The sequence below is a fragment of the Chanodichthys erythropterus genome, chromosome 21, assembly GCF_024489055.1.
Source record: "Chanodichthys erythropterus isolate Z2021 chromosome 21, ASM2448905v1, whole genome shotgun sequence".
Classification (NCBI taxonomy): domain Eukaryota; kingdom Metazoa; phylum Chordata; class Actinopteri; order Cypriniformes; family Xenocyprididae; genus Chanodichthys; species Chanodichthys erythropterus.
The window spans coordinates 2,345,001-2,361,745 of NC_090241.1; the positions used below are offsets into that span (position 1 = coordinate 2,345,001).

Genomic DNA, 16,745 nt, shown 5'->3' on the forward strand with positions numbered 1-16,745 from the left:
ACATGAAAAGCTTTCGCTCCCAGACTGGACTTTATGCACTTCATGTGATTGAGCTGTACTAATTAATTCCAAGAATTATCAGCATGAATACTGAAATGTTTAGCAAACAAATGACTTCAGAGGCAGTTTGAAGCCCTGATAAGTGTGACCACAGCCATTGAACTGGCACAAGAGTCTCTGTTTTCATGTGGCGTTACACTGTGCCAGGAAACAGAGGGGACGGAATGATTCGTGAGAGGCCGTGAACTTCTTGTGCCAAACTAAGATCTGCTCTTTCTTGGTATCACTGGCAACTATGAACTATAAGGTCTGACCAGTAATAACAATAATAATAGTGACAGTGAAACAAATAAAATAATAATAAAAAAAAACATTTAAATTTATAAATTTAAACAAATCATACATTTACCCCCTGAAATTAATATTTAAACAAATGTTATAATAAATTAAACATGCTTAACTTTTAAAAGGTTATAAGCTTTTAAAAGTGTACAAAAACATAATGGAGATATAATTAATTTGGTTAAATTAATTTGAAGTTTTATTAAGTGTTAACAATGAGATTGTGTTTTTTTTTTATAATCAATTAACACTGCTTTTGTCATTTTTTACAAGATGGACAAAATTTGTTACCAAAAAAGTCATTTGGTTTAACCAAAATTTCATTTTTATCGAATGACACTTTTGTTTATACCGAATGACGATATTTTCAAACAATGCTAACAGGCTGATATCTAGCTAGCTAGCAAAAGGACAATCAAACATTTTATATTTAAGTTTTTAAAACATTTTCCATGTTCAATCAATCCATCCATCCATCCTGGGTATAAACTGGACTTTTTAAACACATCTATGAGTTAGATATGTCTTTAATTTTTAAAAAATATTTTATATCTAAAACACAGTAATGGGACCAATTTTTGTTGATAAACATGAATATGCACACTTATTGATGAACAACTGAAGCATGAAAAAATTGTATTTTTCACTGGAAAGTAAAAGTTTGAAAACATTCTGTTTGTTATTATATATCTTGATGTTTTGTTAGAAAAGGAAAACGTAGGATTCATAAATTTGGACTGGTTTTGATTTCAAGTTAAAACTGGTAATTCTCAGATTGTATGTTTTTATAAATTTCATGTAATGAATTTAAATTTATCATGATATTTTTTTTCTGTAGTTCATGTAAATTTGAAATGAAGAAATGCTCAGGTTTTTAATTAATAAAAAGGGATAAATGTAGTAATAACATGGTAACATTTAAAATCGTAAAAATCGTATTTCAGATTTTTAATGCATTATAAAGAATTAAAAAAAAAGTCATTGGGTTTAACCAAAATTTCGGTTTTACTGAATGACACTTTTGTTTATACCGAATGACGATATTTTCAAACAATGCTAACAGGCTGATATCTATCTAGCTAGCAAAAGGACAATCAAACATTTTATATTTAGTACAAGTTTTTAAAACATTTTCCATGTTCAATCAATCCATCCATCCATCCATCCATCCTGGGTATTTTATAGTGGTTGCACCGAATGACCTGATGTTTCAGGACATGCGTATGATCAAGTGAAAACATGAATTTTTCAAATAGTTAAGAGAGAGTTAGTTACTTTGCTTCATGACCATGTGGTCCTTTGCAGGTGTCTGAATGATGTCACATCCTGTCACATGATATTGACCACATGACTTGATCCTATTGGTTACTCCAAATGACATCAATGAAATTCATTTTTCCGGACATTCTTTCTCATAACAAAGCAACGACTTCTACACATAATTTTAATATCATTTTGCACTATGTTGACATATGATGTTAAAAAATCATGCCAGAATAAAAAAATATATACATTTATCATATTTTAAGATATTTTAATCACAAATGAAATGGCTGTATTGGCCTTTGGACGGTTAAACCGAATGACCTTTTGACACTTCAAAATCTTTAAAATACCTTTTATATGTAGCAAAATATAATTAAAACCTTTTAGATTCAATAAAAGAGATCAAGTTGTACTACCTTACATACTTTGGATGTCATATCTTTTTTATTATTATTAAGGCCTAAATATACAGGTCTAACAAAAAAAATTGTTTTTAAAAGTTCAAACTTTAAATATAGCTGCGAGCAGCGATGGCGGGCCCAAGCCCGGTGGCACCGCCACCCCGGTGGCTTCAGGGCAACTGTGCACAGCGGGCAATAGGCACTTAAAACGGTTAAACATCAAAGGACTATGTCAAATTCACTCCACATTTACTGCACTACAAGGTGCCGTTATAGAGCCCCTCCTCCCTGCCCATTTTCAAAGGATTACATGTGCCAAGTTTTAACATTATTCTGATGAATTTTGAAGCAAATCAGGTAAAAATAAGAGGGTGATCTCAATGTATGCTGAAAGTGACACATTTTCTGCTTCCAGTTGGTGGCGCTATGACTTTGAATCACAATAGTCAAATCCATGTGATCAGCCTTGTACAACGAAGACTAAGCCAAAGTTTCATCAAAATCAATTAATGTATGCAGAAGTTATAACACTTTGTTTCCCTTTTCTTGCCATAAATTCGTTGCCTCGCCACGGCCAAACCGTTTGAGATATCCAAAATCCGTTTGCAATTAAACAACTTCAATGTGTTAGCAACAAGTTAAAAAAAGCTTGGTGTAAATTGGATAAACCCTGTAGGAGTAGTAGTATAAAATTCATAGCCTGTTTTTTTTTCAAAAAATTAACATTCAAACCAAAATAGCTGACTTCCTGTTGGTCGGAGCTAATGAATGTAAATTAGAAAATTGTCCGGCTTGATGAGAATAATATGTGTACCGAGTTTGGTGACTGTAGGAAAAACTAACCCCCCCACTTTTGTCAAAAGGTGGCGCTACTGAGCCCCTCCACCACGCCCATTTCTATGGCTTTGTCCATGTCTACTGGTTGACAATATTGATGTGTGTGTCGAGTTTCATGCAATTTGAAGCATGTTAAGAGCCTCAAAAACACTCAAGAATATTATTACAGTTTGACCTGTTGCCATGGCAACAATATTTCAAATATCAAAAATCCTGTCATAGGTCTACATCTGCTGTGTATTGACATTACACTGATGAAGTTTGAAGCAAATCAGGTAAAAATAAGAGGGTGATCTCAAAACATTTCAAAAAGTGATTCACTTCCTGCTGCCAGTTGGTGGCGCTATAACTTTGACTCACAATAGTCACATCCATGTGATCAGACTCCTATAACGAACACACTCGTGAAGTTTCATAAAGATCAATATATGTATTAAGACGTTATAACACATTTCCTGTTTCCTTTTTCTCGCCATAAATTCGTTGCCTCGCCACGGCCAAACCGTTCGAGATATCAAAAATCCCCTGGCAATTTTTAATCATCAGTGTCTTGACTTCATGCTGACCGAGTTTGGTGGCGATCGGATTAATCGTCTAGGAGGAGTATATCAAATTCCAGAGCATGCGTTTTTCAAACAACCCTTAATAGCTGACTTCCTGTTGGCGTGGCGATTAACTTAGAGCGCGAAAGTTGTTCGGCCCGATGAGGTCTATATGTGTACCGAGTTTCATACTAATACGTGCAAGCATGTTTAATATATGGACCAAATTTTCAGACTTTTTTCAAGGGGGCGCTGTCGAGCCCCCCTGCCACGCCCGGGTACCAGCCTCTCCGGCGTCCTAATGGCCGCGGATTCCAATGTGTGTGCCAATTTTCAAGAGTTTTTGAGCATGTTAAGGCCCCCAAAAAGCCCCGGAAGACGGAAAAAAAAAAAAAAATAAAAAATAAAAAAATATAGCTGCGAGCAGCGATGGCGGGCCCAAGCCCGGTGGCACCGCCACACCGGTGGCTTCAGGGCAACTGTGCACAGTGGGCAATAGGCACTTAAAACGGTTAAACATCAAAGGACTATGTCAAATTCACTCCACATTTACTGCACTACAAGGTGCCGCTATAGACCCCTTCCTCCCTGCCCATTTTCAAAGGATTACATGTGCCAAGTTTTAACATTATTCTGATGAATTTTGAAGCAAATCAGGTAAAAATAAGAGGGTGATCTCAATGTATGCTGAAAGTGACACATTTTCTGCTTCCAGTTGGTGGCGCTATGACTTTGAATCACAATAGTCAAATCCATGTGATCAGCCTTGTACAACGAAGACTAAGCCAAAGTTTCATCAAAATCAATTAATGTATGCAGAAGTTATAACACTTTGTTTCCCTTTTCTTGCCATAAATTCGTTGCCTCGCCACGGCCAAACCGTTTGAGATATCCAAAATCCGTTTGCAATTAAACAACTTCAATGTGTTCGCAACAAGTTAAAAAAAGCTTGGTGTAAATCGGATAAACCCTGTAGGAGTAGTAGTATAAAATTCATAGCCTGTTTTTTCAAAAAATTAACATTCAAACCAAAATAGCTGACTTCCTGTTGGTCGGAGCTAATGAATGTAAATTAGAAAATTGTCCGGCTTGATGAGAATAATATGTGTACCGAGTTTGGTGACTGTAGGAAAAACTAACCCCCACTTTTGTCAAAAGGTGGCGCTACTGAGCCCCTCCACCACGCCCATTTCTATGGCTTTGTCCATGTGTACTGGTTGACAATATTGATGTGTGTGTCGAGTTTCATGCAATTTGAAGCATGTTAAGAGCCTCAAAAACACTCAAGAATATTATTACAGTTTGACCTGTTGCCATGGCAACAATATTTCAAATATCAAAAATCCTGTCATAGGTCTACATCTGCTGTGTATTGACATTACACTGATGAAGTTTGAAGCAAATCAGGTAAAAATAAGAGGGTGATCTCAAAACATTTCAAAAGTGATACACTTCCTGCTGCCAGTTGGTGGCGCTATAACTTTGACTCACAATAGTCACATCCATGTGATCAGACTCCTATAACGAACACACTCGTGAAGTTTCATAAAGATCAATATATGTATTAAGACGTTATAACACATTTCCTGTTTCCTTTTTCTCGCCATAAATTCGTTGCCTCGCCACGGCCAAACCGTTCGAGATATCAAAAATCCCCTGGCAATTTTTAATCATCAGTGTCTTGACTTCATGCTGACCGAGTTTGGTGGCGATCGGATTAATCGTCTAGGAGGAGTATATCAAATTCCAGAGCATGCGTTTTTCAAACAACCCTTAATAGCTGACTTCCTGTTGGCGTGGCGATTAACTTAGAGCGCGAAAGTTGTTCGGCCCGATGAGGTCTATATGTGTACCGAGTTTCATACTAATACGTGCAAGCATGTTTAATATATGGACCAAATTTTCAGACTTTTTTCAAGGGGGCGCTGTCGAGCCCCCCTGCCACGCCCGGGTACCAGCCTCTCCGGCGTCCTATTGGCCGCGGATTCCAATGTGTGTGCCAATTTTCAATAGTTTTTGAGCATGTTAAGGCCCCCAAAAAGCCCCGGAAGACGTAAAAAAAAAAAAAAAAAAAAAAATAAATAAATATAGCTGCGAGCAGCGATGGCGGGCCCAAGCCCGGTGGCACCGCCACACCGGTGGCTTCAGGGCAACTGCGCACAGCGGGCAATAGGCACTTAAAACGGTTAAACATCAAAGGGCTATGTCAAATTCACTCCACATTTACTGCACTACAAGGTGCCGTTATAGAGCCCCTCCTCCCTGCCCATTTTCAAAGGATTACATGTGCCAAGTTTTAACATTATTCTGATGAATTTTGAAGCAAATCAGGTAAAAATAAGAGGGTGATCTCAATGTATGCTGAAAGTGACACATTTTCTGCTTCCAGTTGGTGGCGCTATGACTTTGAATCACAATAGTCAAATCCATGTGATCAGCCTTGTACAACGAAGACTAAGCCAAAGTTTCATCAAAATCAATTAATGTATGCAGAAGTTGTAACACTTTGTTTCCCTTTTCTTGCCATAAATTCGTTGCCTCGCCACGGCCAAACCGTTTGAGATATCCAAAATCCGTTTGCAATTAAACAACTTCAATGTGTTAGCAACAAGTTAAAAAAAGCTTGGTGTAAATTGGATAAACCCTGTAGGAGTAGTAGTATAAAATTCATAGCCTGTTTTTTCAAAAAATTAACATTCAAACCAAAATAGCTGACTTCCTGTTGGTCGGAGCTAATGAATGTAAATTAGAAAATTGTCCGGCTTGATGAGAATAATATGTGTACCGAGTTTGGTGACTGTAGGAAAAACTAACCCCCCACTTTTGTCAAAAGGTGGCGCTACTGAGCCCCTCCACCACGCCCATTTCTATGGCTTTGTCCATGTCTACTGGTTGACAATATTGATGTGTGTGTCGAGTTTCATGCAATTTGAAGCATGTTAAGAGCCTCAAAAACACTCAAGAATATTATTACAGTTTGACCTGTTGCCATGGCAACAATATTTCAAATATCAAAAATCCTGTCATAGGTCTACATCTGCTGTGTATTGACATTACACTGATGAAGTTTGAAGCAAATCAGGTAAAAATAAGAGGGTGATCTCAAAGCATTTTAAAAGTGATACACTTCTTGCTGCCATTTGGTGGCGCTATAACTTTGACTCACAATAGTTACATCCATGTGATCAGACTACTACAACCAACACACTCCTGAAGTTTCATAAACATCAATCAATGTATGCAGAAGTTATAACACATTTCCTGTTTCCCTTTTCTCGCCATAAATTCGTTGCCTCGCCACGGCCAAACCGTTTGAGATATCCAAAATCCGTTTGCAATTAAACAACTTCAATGTGTTCGCAACAAGTTAAAAAAAGCTTGGTGTAAATTGGATAAACCCTGTAGGAGTAGTAGTATAAAATTCATAGCCTGTTTTTTCAAAAAATTAACATTCAAACCAAAAATAGCTGACTTCCTGTTGGTCGGAGCTAATGAATGTAAATTAGAAAATTGTCCGGCTTGATGAGAATAATATGTGTACCGAGTTTGGTGACTGTAGGAAAAACTAACCCCCACTTTTGTCAAAAGGTGGCGCTACTGAGCCCCTCCACCACGCCCATTTCTATGGCTTTGTCCATGTCTACTGGTTGACAATATTGATGTGTGTGTCGAGTTTCATGCAATTTGAAGCATGTTAAGAGCCTCAAAAACACTCAAGAATATTATTACAGTTTGACCTGTTGCCATGGCAACAATATTTCAAATATCAAAAATCCTGTCATAGGTCTACATCTGCTGTGTATTGACATTACACTGATGAAGTTTGAAGCAAATCAGGTAAAAATAAGAGGGTGATCTCAAAACATTTCAAAAAGTGATACACTTCCTGCTGCCAGTTGGTGGCGCTATAACTTTGACTCACAATAGTCACATCCATGTGATCAGACTCCTATAACGAACACACTCGTGAAGTTTCATAAAGATCAATATATGTATTAAGACGTTATAACACATTTCCTGTTTCCTTTTTCTCGCCATAAATTCGTTGCCTCGCCACGGCCAAACCGTTCGAGATATCAAAAATCCCCTGGCAATTTTTAATCATCAGTGTCTTGACTTCATGCTGACCGAGTTTGGTGGCGATCGGATTAATCGTCTAGGAGGAGTATATCAAATTCCAGAGCATGCGTTTTCAAACAACCCTTAATAGCTGACTTCCTGTTGGCGTGGCGATTAACTTAGAGCGCGAAAGTTGTTCGGCCCGATGAGGTCTATATGTGTACCGAGTTTCATACTAATACGTGCAAGCATGTTTAATATATGGACCAAATTTTCAGACTTTTTTCAAGGGGGCGCTGTCGAGCCCCCCTGCCACGCCCGGGTACCAGCCTCTCCGGCGTCCTAATGGCCGCGGATTCCAATGTGTGTGCCAATTTTCAAGAGTTTTTGAGCATGTTAAGGCCCCCAAAAAGCCCCGGAAGACGGAAAAAAAAAAAAAAAAAAAAAAAAAAAAAAAAAAAATAATAATCCTTAGAAGAACAAGAGGGCCCTGCGCGAATTTTCGCTTGGGCCCTAATAATCCTTAGAAGAACAAGAGGGCCCTGCGCGAATTTTCGCTTGGGCCCTAATTAATTTTATTTAATAACTTCACATTTATTCAGAATTTAGAATACAGCAACACTTTATTTTGATAGTCCACTTTAGACCTTCTACTAACTATAAGTAACTTTGCAACCTTATCTCAACTAACTCTCATTAGAGTATTAGTGGACTGTTACGCTGCATTCACATGTGGCGCTGGCGTCGACGCTTGACGGAGGGTGTGTCTGAAGCTTGGTGCTGACGCGACCATCACAGTTCCAACAGCCAATTGCATTACTTTCCAGTGTTGCATGAAAGCAATTGGCTAGAATCTGTGCTAGGGTATTTGAATAAGGTGATCTGATTGGCTGACGCTTGAAACGTTTGGCAACTGAAAACTTCTGCTGCAAGCAATTCAGTTACGCAATGAAATGTGGACATCTTCAAAAAGAATGAAATATCTTTTTTTTTTTGAGTGTAATGTTTCGTGTAAGCGTTAATGCAGAACTAAAGGAATAATGAAATTATGAAATTATCACATGATTTACTCACCCTCAAGCCATCCTAGATGTATATTCTTTCAGACGAACACAATCGGAAATATGTTTTATAATGGTTGTGAATAGGAGGAGGCGTGATTTTGAAGGCCAAAATAAATGCATCCATCCATCATAAAAATAATCCATACGGCTCCAGGGGGTTAATAAAGGCCTTCTGAAGCAAAATGATGTTTTTATGGTAAGACTAATATCTATATTTAAAACTTTATTAACTATAATAACTAACTTCCGGCAGATGGCCGTATGCATCTAACACATGATGCAATGGCGAGCAAAACAAATTTATTTTAGTTTATAAAGTTTTAAATATAATATTTTTCTTACAAAAACCAATTGATTCACTTCAGAAGGCCTTTATTAACCCCCTGGAGACATATGGATTATTTTTATGATGGATGGATGCATTTATTTGGGCTTCAAAATCAGTTCCCCTGTTTACTACCATTATAAAGCTTGGAAGAGCCAGGATATTTTTAAACATATCTCCGATTGTGTTTGTCTGAAAGAAGATGGTCATATATGGATCACCTAGGATGGCTTGAGGGTGAGTAAATCATGGGATAATTTTGAGTGAAGTAACCCTTTAAGAAAGTGAAACAAGTTATGGGATCAAGTAGTTACAGAATGTTAAAAACTAAAAAGATGTGAAATGTATCTCAGTGGTGTTTGTTTTTTACCTATATAATCTGACAACTTGACGTTCATTGGCCTGATTATGAAGCCTTCCAGCACAAGCTCCTCATATAGAGATTCAGTGGTCCTAGAGGGAAGACAAACAGAGAGGTAGAGAGAAAGTTTGAAAGAGAGATAAACAGAAAGAGCATTGCAAACTGATCAGTCATGCTGTGTATCTGACGCAACCGTCTATTACATCACAGCGTTCAGAGCCAGCCGTGAATTCTTGTGCTCCACATGGACACTCGCCAGTCACCCCCTGAGCTCCAAACCCTGACATTTACAACACTCCAGCACTTTCCAGAAGCACAATCCCTCTGTTTGGGAACTCTCACAGTTTATGGCTGTTTAACATATGACCAAAATCGAAAACAGTGGCAGGGGTCGAATATGCTCTTTTAGCAAAGATTAAACTACATTATACAATTCCTTTAGAAACAGACTTTGCATTTTGAACCAGTTTATTTATTCAAACCTGTCAGCTGTGAGGTCCTTCTCTTTCTTCTTCTTCTTCTTTCCAGTCTTCCGCCCTTTCTTTTTTTTCTAAAGCAAAGAAAATGTGTTTTTAATTATGGACAACAGTATATGAAAATAATTAAGAGTCAAGAATGACAAGGGAAGTAAAGTATGTCATATGATGTACATTTGAGTACACTCTAAAAGATGCTGGGTTAAAAATGGACAAACCTAGCATTTTGGGTTGTTTTAACCCAATGGTTGGGTTAAATATTTGCCTAACCTGCTGGGTAGTTTTATTTAACCAAACTATTGTTTAAAAATGACTGTATTGCTTGCTTAAAATGAACACAAAGTATGTTGAAAATGAACATTTATTAATACATTTAATGAATAATAATTAAACAATAATCTTTTATTAAATTGCTTATTAATACATTTTCACATTTTGATTATTATTGTTTCCTCTAGTAATTATGTGTCTGATTTCCAACCTATTTTGGGTTCATTTTAAGCCAGACATATAGACATTTTTATACTATAGTTGGGTTAAATAAATCTACCCAGCATGTTGAGCAAACATTTAACCCAACTGCTGGGTTAAAACAACCCAACCACTGGGTTTGTCAATTTTCAACCCAACTTGGTTTGTTTTTAAACCAGCCTTTTTTAGAGGGTACCAATGTTATATTTGAAATAACATGAATTAAAGTGTGATTAGATTAATGTCAGACTATAAAGAAAGTTTATTTTTATTTTAACACCAAGGTACACTTTACAAAAAAAGTTGGGTTCAAAATGGACAAACCCAGCATTCTGGGTTGTTTTAACCCAGTGGTTGGGTTAAATGTTTGCCCAACCTGCTGGATAGTTTTGTTTAACTCAAATATTGTGTAAAAATGACTGTATGGCTGTCTTAAAATGAACCCAAAATATGTTGGAAATTAAAAATCAGACACATAATTACTAAATGAAACTATAATAATCAAATGGTGAACATTTATTAATAAGCAATTATGTTTATTGTTTAATTATTATTCATTAAACTTATTCATAAATGTTTAATTATTAAATATATTAATAAATGTTAGTTTCCAACATACTTTGGGTTCTTTTTAAGCAAGAAATGCAGTAATTTTTAAACAATAGTTGAGTTAAATAAAACTACCCAGCAGTTTTGGCAAACATTTAACCCTACTACTGGGTTCGTCCATTTTCAACTCAACTTTGGTTGTTTTTAACCCAGAGTGTAAGTTTCAGTATATTAAATCTTCTGACCCTACAATGTAACGTTTTAATAACAAGATTTTCCTTCATCCAAAATGTAGAAAATCATCTGGTGGCTTGACATAACAATCATCAAGAGATCTGTTTCTCTAATTATCTAGAATGAACTTTCAGTGCAGTTGTTTTTATGCTGCTGGAGACACCCTGGAATAACCTGCTGTAATGCAGGGCTTTTCCAAACCACAACTGAACCAGACGAGCAGGACTGGCAACCAGGTATTTCCATGAATTATATGTTACCAAACGTTCTAAATATTTGTTCCGTGAGGAATAGGAAATGGCCACTTGTTTCATTTTCTCAGAAATCACTGGACTGAACATATTGTGATTCCCCAGAATAGTTTTATGGAGAATATTGGATCATTTTTTGGCAGGTCTGAGTTTGTTAGTCAGTGATATTAAGATCGGGAAACTTTTTCCCTGCAATGATATAACACACAGGGTGAACTCCTGCTAGCATTAGCTCAGCTTAGGCGTTGCATGTCCATTTAACAAACAATCCTCCCTTTTGCATAATATTCAATTAGCTGTACCCAAATTGCATGCTTCCTAAATTCCCTGAATGCATTTCAAAATTCCAACAAAGTTCAATGTGCAAACCTAGTGAGATGAATTAAAAGCTGGAATTTCGTCTTACACCAACGGAGCTGAATGGGGTTTGCATGTGCATGCATTTGCAGAATGATTAATGATAAAGCATCTTTGTGTATAAATTACACGCGTCAGACAGACAGCGTCTGTGACCGATTTAGCTGTCAAAACCTCTCAGCGTAAAGCAACACAAGCAGGGTGCCAAATATGTTGTTGATGAATTCTAGCTCTTGTGCAGGCATGCAGTGAGGCCTTTTTCTGTGCTTCTTGTTTTTGAGAAGACACAATTCTGACTGAGTGCAGGAAATACAGAGATGGATTGGTCTCCTATATATTCATATATATTTACAGGTCACAGTTAAACAGAGCCATGCACATATTCACATACATACACACACAGATCTATACCTTTATATACATTATTCTGTCTGGCATAGCAATGCATGTCTTTATTTTGCAAATATAAATGTCTAGTATTGGTAAGATAGAATTAACATAAAGTCACATTGTGAGATATAAAGTCACAATCATGAGAAACAAAGTTGCAATTGCAAAAATGTAAAGTCACATTAAGGCTTCTCACACTGTGCTTAACCCTGGGTTATCGTCCTTCTAAATACTGCTTTTAACCCTGGGTAAAGCAACGTTTCACACTTGTAATTTAGAAGTGGGGTTAGCACCGCTTTTTCTTCCAGGGTTATGAAACCCTGCTCCGGAGCTTTTGCGGTGTTAACCCCACATTGCATATTACAGCTAGGTGCTTAGCAACAGACAACCAATCACATACTCATATTTGCCTCCTTTGGACAGTCACAGAAACACTGTGCGTTGTATATAAACTGTAAATTAAGTGTTTGAGATGAGGAATATCAAATGCTGACAGAAAACATGACAATTTTTTAGTGGAGACCATTTCATTCTTATTTTTATAGTCAGAAATGTCCATTCAGTATAAACTAGAGTACAGTCTGCAATACAAGGATGAGTGGAGCTTTTATGTAAACAGGTCACATGCTGCGTTTATCCAATCAATGACACTGGAACCGCAAATATGCAAATAAGAATGTTAACCCAGGGTTTAGGAATGAAATGTCAGATTATGAATACCCAGGATGCAAGATAACCCAGGATTCCGTTTACCCAAGGTTAACTATTTCAAGTGTGAAAAGCCAGTTATAAAGTCAGTTATGAGAAGTAAAGTAGGAGCTAAAGTTGCAATTATTAAAAACATGGCAGCAATTGCAAAACAAATAGTTACATTGCTATGTTGTTTAAATATCAAATGCACTCGCACCCATCTGTTCACCATTGACCAACAAAAACCTGCTCTTAAGTTAATGACGCAGTATTTTTTTTTTTTTGTTATTTAAAGAGTGCGTTAGTAATATGCGGCTATAGGCGCGCGTACACTCTGCTTGATACACACACAGAGACACACAGCAGCACACAAACATGCCAAATATTAAAAATAAAATGATTACAATGTAAAATATTATTATTGTGTGCATGAAGATAAAAATGCTTTGGTGGAATCCAGCTTGTCCCATAGATGTCCGTTTCCTCGCTAGAGAAGCGTTCAGTTTTTCCGTTCGCAAATTGCTCTATGTAAATAGCGAATTCACCATGGCGTGAGTGCAAATGGCTTTTAAAGGGAATGAGAGATGAGACTCTGATTAGTTTATTGCACGTTACGCCAAAAACACACCCATGACTCATTAAGAGAATAAGACAGCCCTTTTAGACCATACACCGGGTGCACCAACCATTTCTCTTGTCGTTAAACTAGAAAAAGTGGATTCGGACACGCCCAAAATTTAGACCATGTGCTTAGATCATTAAAATAGGGCCCTAAGACTCTACATACATTGTGTACTTTACCATATGTCTTGGTCCTCTAGTCATATATTGCCATATATATACTGTGTGTGTGTGTGTGTGGTCCTGGTATACCCTACGTTATGGGGACAAAATGTGGTATGATTTATAAGCTGTTTTCCTCATGGGGACCAAAAAATGTCCCCACAAAAATGGCAATATACAAAATCCTTGTTTTTGTGGGGACATTGTTTGGTCCCCATGAGGAAAACAGCTTATAAATCATACAAAGTGATGTTTTTTTGAAAATGTAAAAATGCAAAAAGTGATTTTTTTTATACTGTACAAACTGTATATTATATCTCCTAATTTTAACCCTACCCCTTAACCTACACTCTAAAATTATGCTGGGTTGTTTCAACCCAAATTTGGGTCAATTTTTGGGTTTGTCCATATTTGACCCAAATTTGGGTTGAAACAACCCAGCATTTTTAGAGTGTAGGTTTGGGGGTAGGGTTAAGGTTAGAGGATATAATATACAGTTTGTACAGTATAAAAAAATCATTATGTCTAAGGAATGTCCCCATAAAACATGGAAACCCAACATGTGTGTGTGTGTGTGTGTGGTAGAGAAGGTGGGGAATAGGGGCCCAATCAAAACACAAGCCGAGGAGGGCAGGACACCTTTACTAATTCTCTGTCCAGACCACATTCCTGGTCATGAGGGCAGATCACTGTATGACCCCGGGGCCTCTCGTACAAGGTGCATAAACACAGAGTATATCTTAAGATCTGGATCCATCCAGACTAAAAGACACATTACAGGGTTTTACAGGCCAGTCACCATCTATAATCTGAGCAACATCTGAGCATCTGTACACCGTCACTCGTGCAGAGAATTTAAAATACGCACAAGGTCTTATCTCAAAGGAAGACGCATGCATGCCTGCCGTTCACCTTTTTACTACTTTTCTTGACTTTTTTCTTTTTCTTTCCCTTGTCTCTGTCCACCACCAGCTTAAGGTTCTTCAGTTCCTGCCTCATCAGCTCGTCCACCTGAGACAGAGATAAAAACAAAGAGGGGAAAAAATGAGATGGAATGAATTGAGGCACAAGGGAAGTGAAAGAGCTGAGGTGTTTTGTTTTCGTAGAGTGTTATGACTTTCATAAAATGTAGTGCAGAAAGAGTGTTGATTTCTTTACTCCCAACCAGGGTTTGAATTCATGAGGGTCCGAGACAAAATTATGAAGCTGAGGGCCCCACTTTTCATACTATTGGCAGGTTAAAGATGTGTTTATTCATCACAGGCCCCCGATGACAGCTCTGCTCCCACCTGAACTCTGAGCTCCTCTTCAACTTCCAATCTCTTCTCCTCCCGCACCAACTGAGCGTCGAAACTTTGAAGGAAGTTCTGTTTTTCGTCTCGGTTATGCCAAACTTCTGAAACGCACAACAAATCCACAGAGGATGATGATTTATATAAAACTAAATTGCAACAACAGTGATAATATGATGGGGAACATATATCTAAAACAGTAGAACATACAGACATCTCTGACATGTGAAAACAAATTCGACTTGGACACAAAGCATCAGAGTATAGTCAGGAGAACATCAGTCAGCACTGTGTGTAAAAGAGGAAACAATTCTGAGAGAGGTCTGGTAGGCTTCAGTCGGACCTCCTGCGTGTGGAGCGTAGAGGAAGCACAGGTGCTGTAGTCTGGGTGAGAACTCAGAGTTTGATTGTACTCCGAGCTGCGCTCTCACGCGCCACATCCTGACGGGAAACCCATTTCCACCCACTTCCTGTCCGGGCTAAAGGCAGAACGCCAGGTTGATTTGGAAACTGGAAAAGGACTGGCAGGGCCTGACCTCACAATGAGTCTGAAGTTGTTTTTCCCTGTTTTGTTCATTTGCATATCATAGAGATGCACAGAAAGAAAATAAAACAACTTAATCTAACCTGTCCAAGACAAACATTTATGAAATTGTGTTAAAATATATTACATTTGGCAGTCTTTCAGTTGGTACTTCTGTGGACTTAGAGGCTTTTACTGACAAAATGAAGTGGCGTTTAGCGGTTTCGGTCAACGAACTGATATTTCTGAATGGGCTGACACTGGGATTTAGCGGATTTGAAGTGCAAATATTTGATGAACGTATACAATGTGTGGAGAGCATTCGCTCAATATCATTATCTCATTTTGACGGAGGTGGCTTTTAGCGGCTTTTGCATCTGGACTCTTCATATTTTATCAGTTCACGTATTACCTGAGAATCAAATCCATGACCTTTAAAGGGTTAGTTCACCCAAAAATGAAATTTCTGTCATTAATTACTCACCCTCATGTTGTTCCACACCCGTAAGACCTTCATTCATCTTCAGAACACAAATTAAGATATTTTTGATGATAATTCATGATATGATAATTTGATGATAATTCAAAGCCCAGAAAGGTACTAAAGACATTGTTAAAACAGTTCATGTGACTGCAGTGGTTCAACCTTAATGCTATGAAGCGACGAGAATACTATTTGTGTGCAAAAACAAAACAAAAATAACGACTTTATCCAACAACATCTCTTCTCTACCCTGTCATTCTTCTATGCAGTTGATGCAGTGAACTCAGCTTCCGTGTTTTACGTCCAAACGCGACTGATCATTGTCTTTACAGTATTGACTACTACTACTTCTCTGGACCTTGAATGACAGTAATTATTTTACTTTCTATGGGGGATAAAAAAAAAACCTCTAAGTCTACCTCCAGACAAAAACACATAGAAAACGTCCATTTCTGTTAGTTTTACAGCAGCAAAATGAACACTGTTGTGCCACTTTAACGATGGACAAAACATGATAAAAACTTGCAGCTTGGCAATTGAAAGCGGCTCATACGCACACCATTATCCATCTTGAAATCATGATACAATTAGATTCACATCTTTCGATTGGTTCTTCTGTGGGCTTTTACTGATAAAATGAAGTGGCATTTCTGCCAAAGAACTGGTATTTCTGAATGGGCTAAAAAATTTCTGGGATAAAAAAAAAACAAAAAACAAAAAAAACGGTAACACTATACAATAAGGTTCATTAGTTAACATTAGTTAACATGAACTAATAATGAACTGCACTTATAAAGCATTTTTAATCTTTGTTAATGTTAATTTCAACATTTACTAATACATTATTAAAATCTTGTTAACATTAGTTAATGCACTGTGAACTAACATGAACAAACCATAAACAACTGTATTTTCATTAACTAATGTTAACAAAGATTAGTAAATACAGTAACAAATGTAATGCTCATGGTTAGTTCATGTTAGTTAATACATTAACTAATGTTTAACTACTGAACCTTATTGTAAAGTGTTTCCAAAAAAAACCTCT

The 16,745-nt window shown here is 37.2% G+C and overlaps 1 protein-coding gene across 1 annotated transcript in view; it reads right to left on the reverse strand.

Annotated features, from left to right (window-relative positions):
* The window catches only part of iqca1 (IQ motif containing with AAA domain 1), a 58,148-nt gene that overhangs the window by 14,659 nt on the left and 26,744 nt on the right, over positions 1–16,745 (reverse strand). Inside the window, exons 10-13 of the mRNA XM_067373838.1 lie at positions 14,688–14,794; positions 14,311–14,409; positions 9,680–9,747; positions 9,207–9,289 (exon numbers count right to left, since the gene is read on the reverse strand). Coding sequence (XP_067229939.1) covers positions 9,207–9,289; positions 9,680–9,747; positions 14,311–14,409; positions 14,688–14,794 — 357 coding nt within the window. The remainder of the gene's footprint in view (positions 1–9,206; positions 9,290–9,679; positions 9,748–14,310; positions 14,410–14,687; positions 14,795–16,745) is intronic.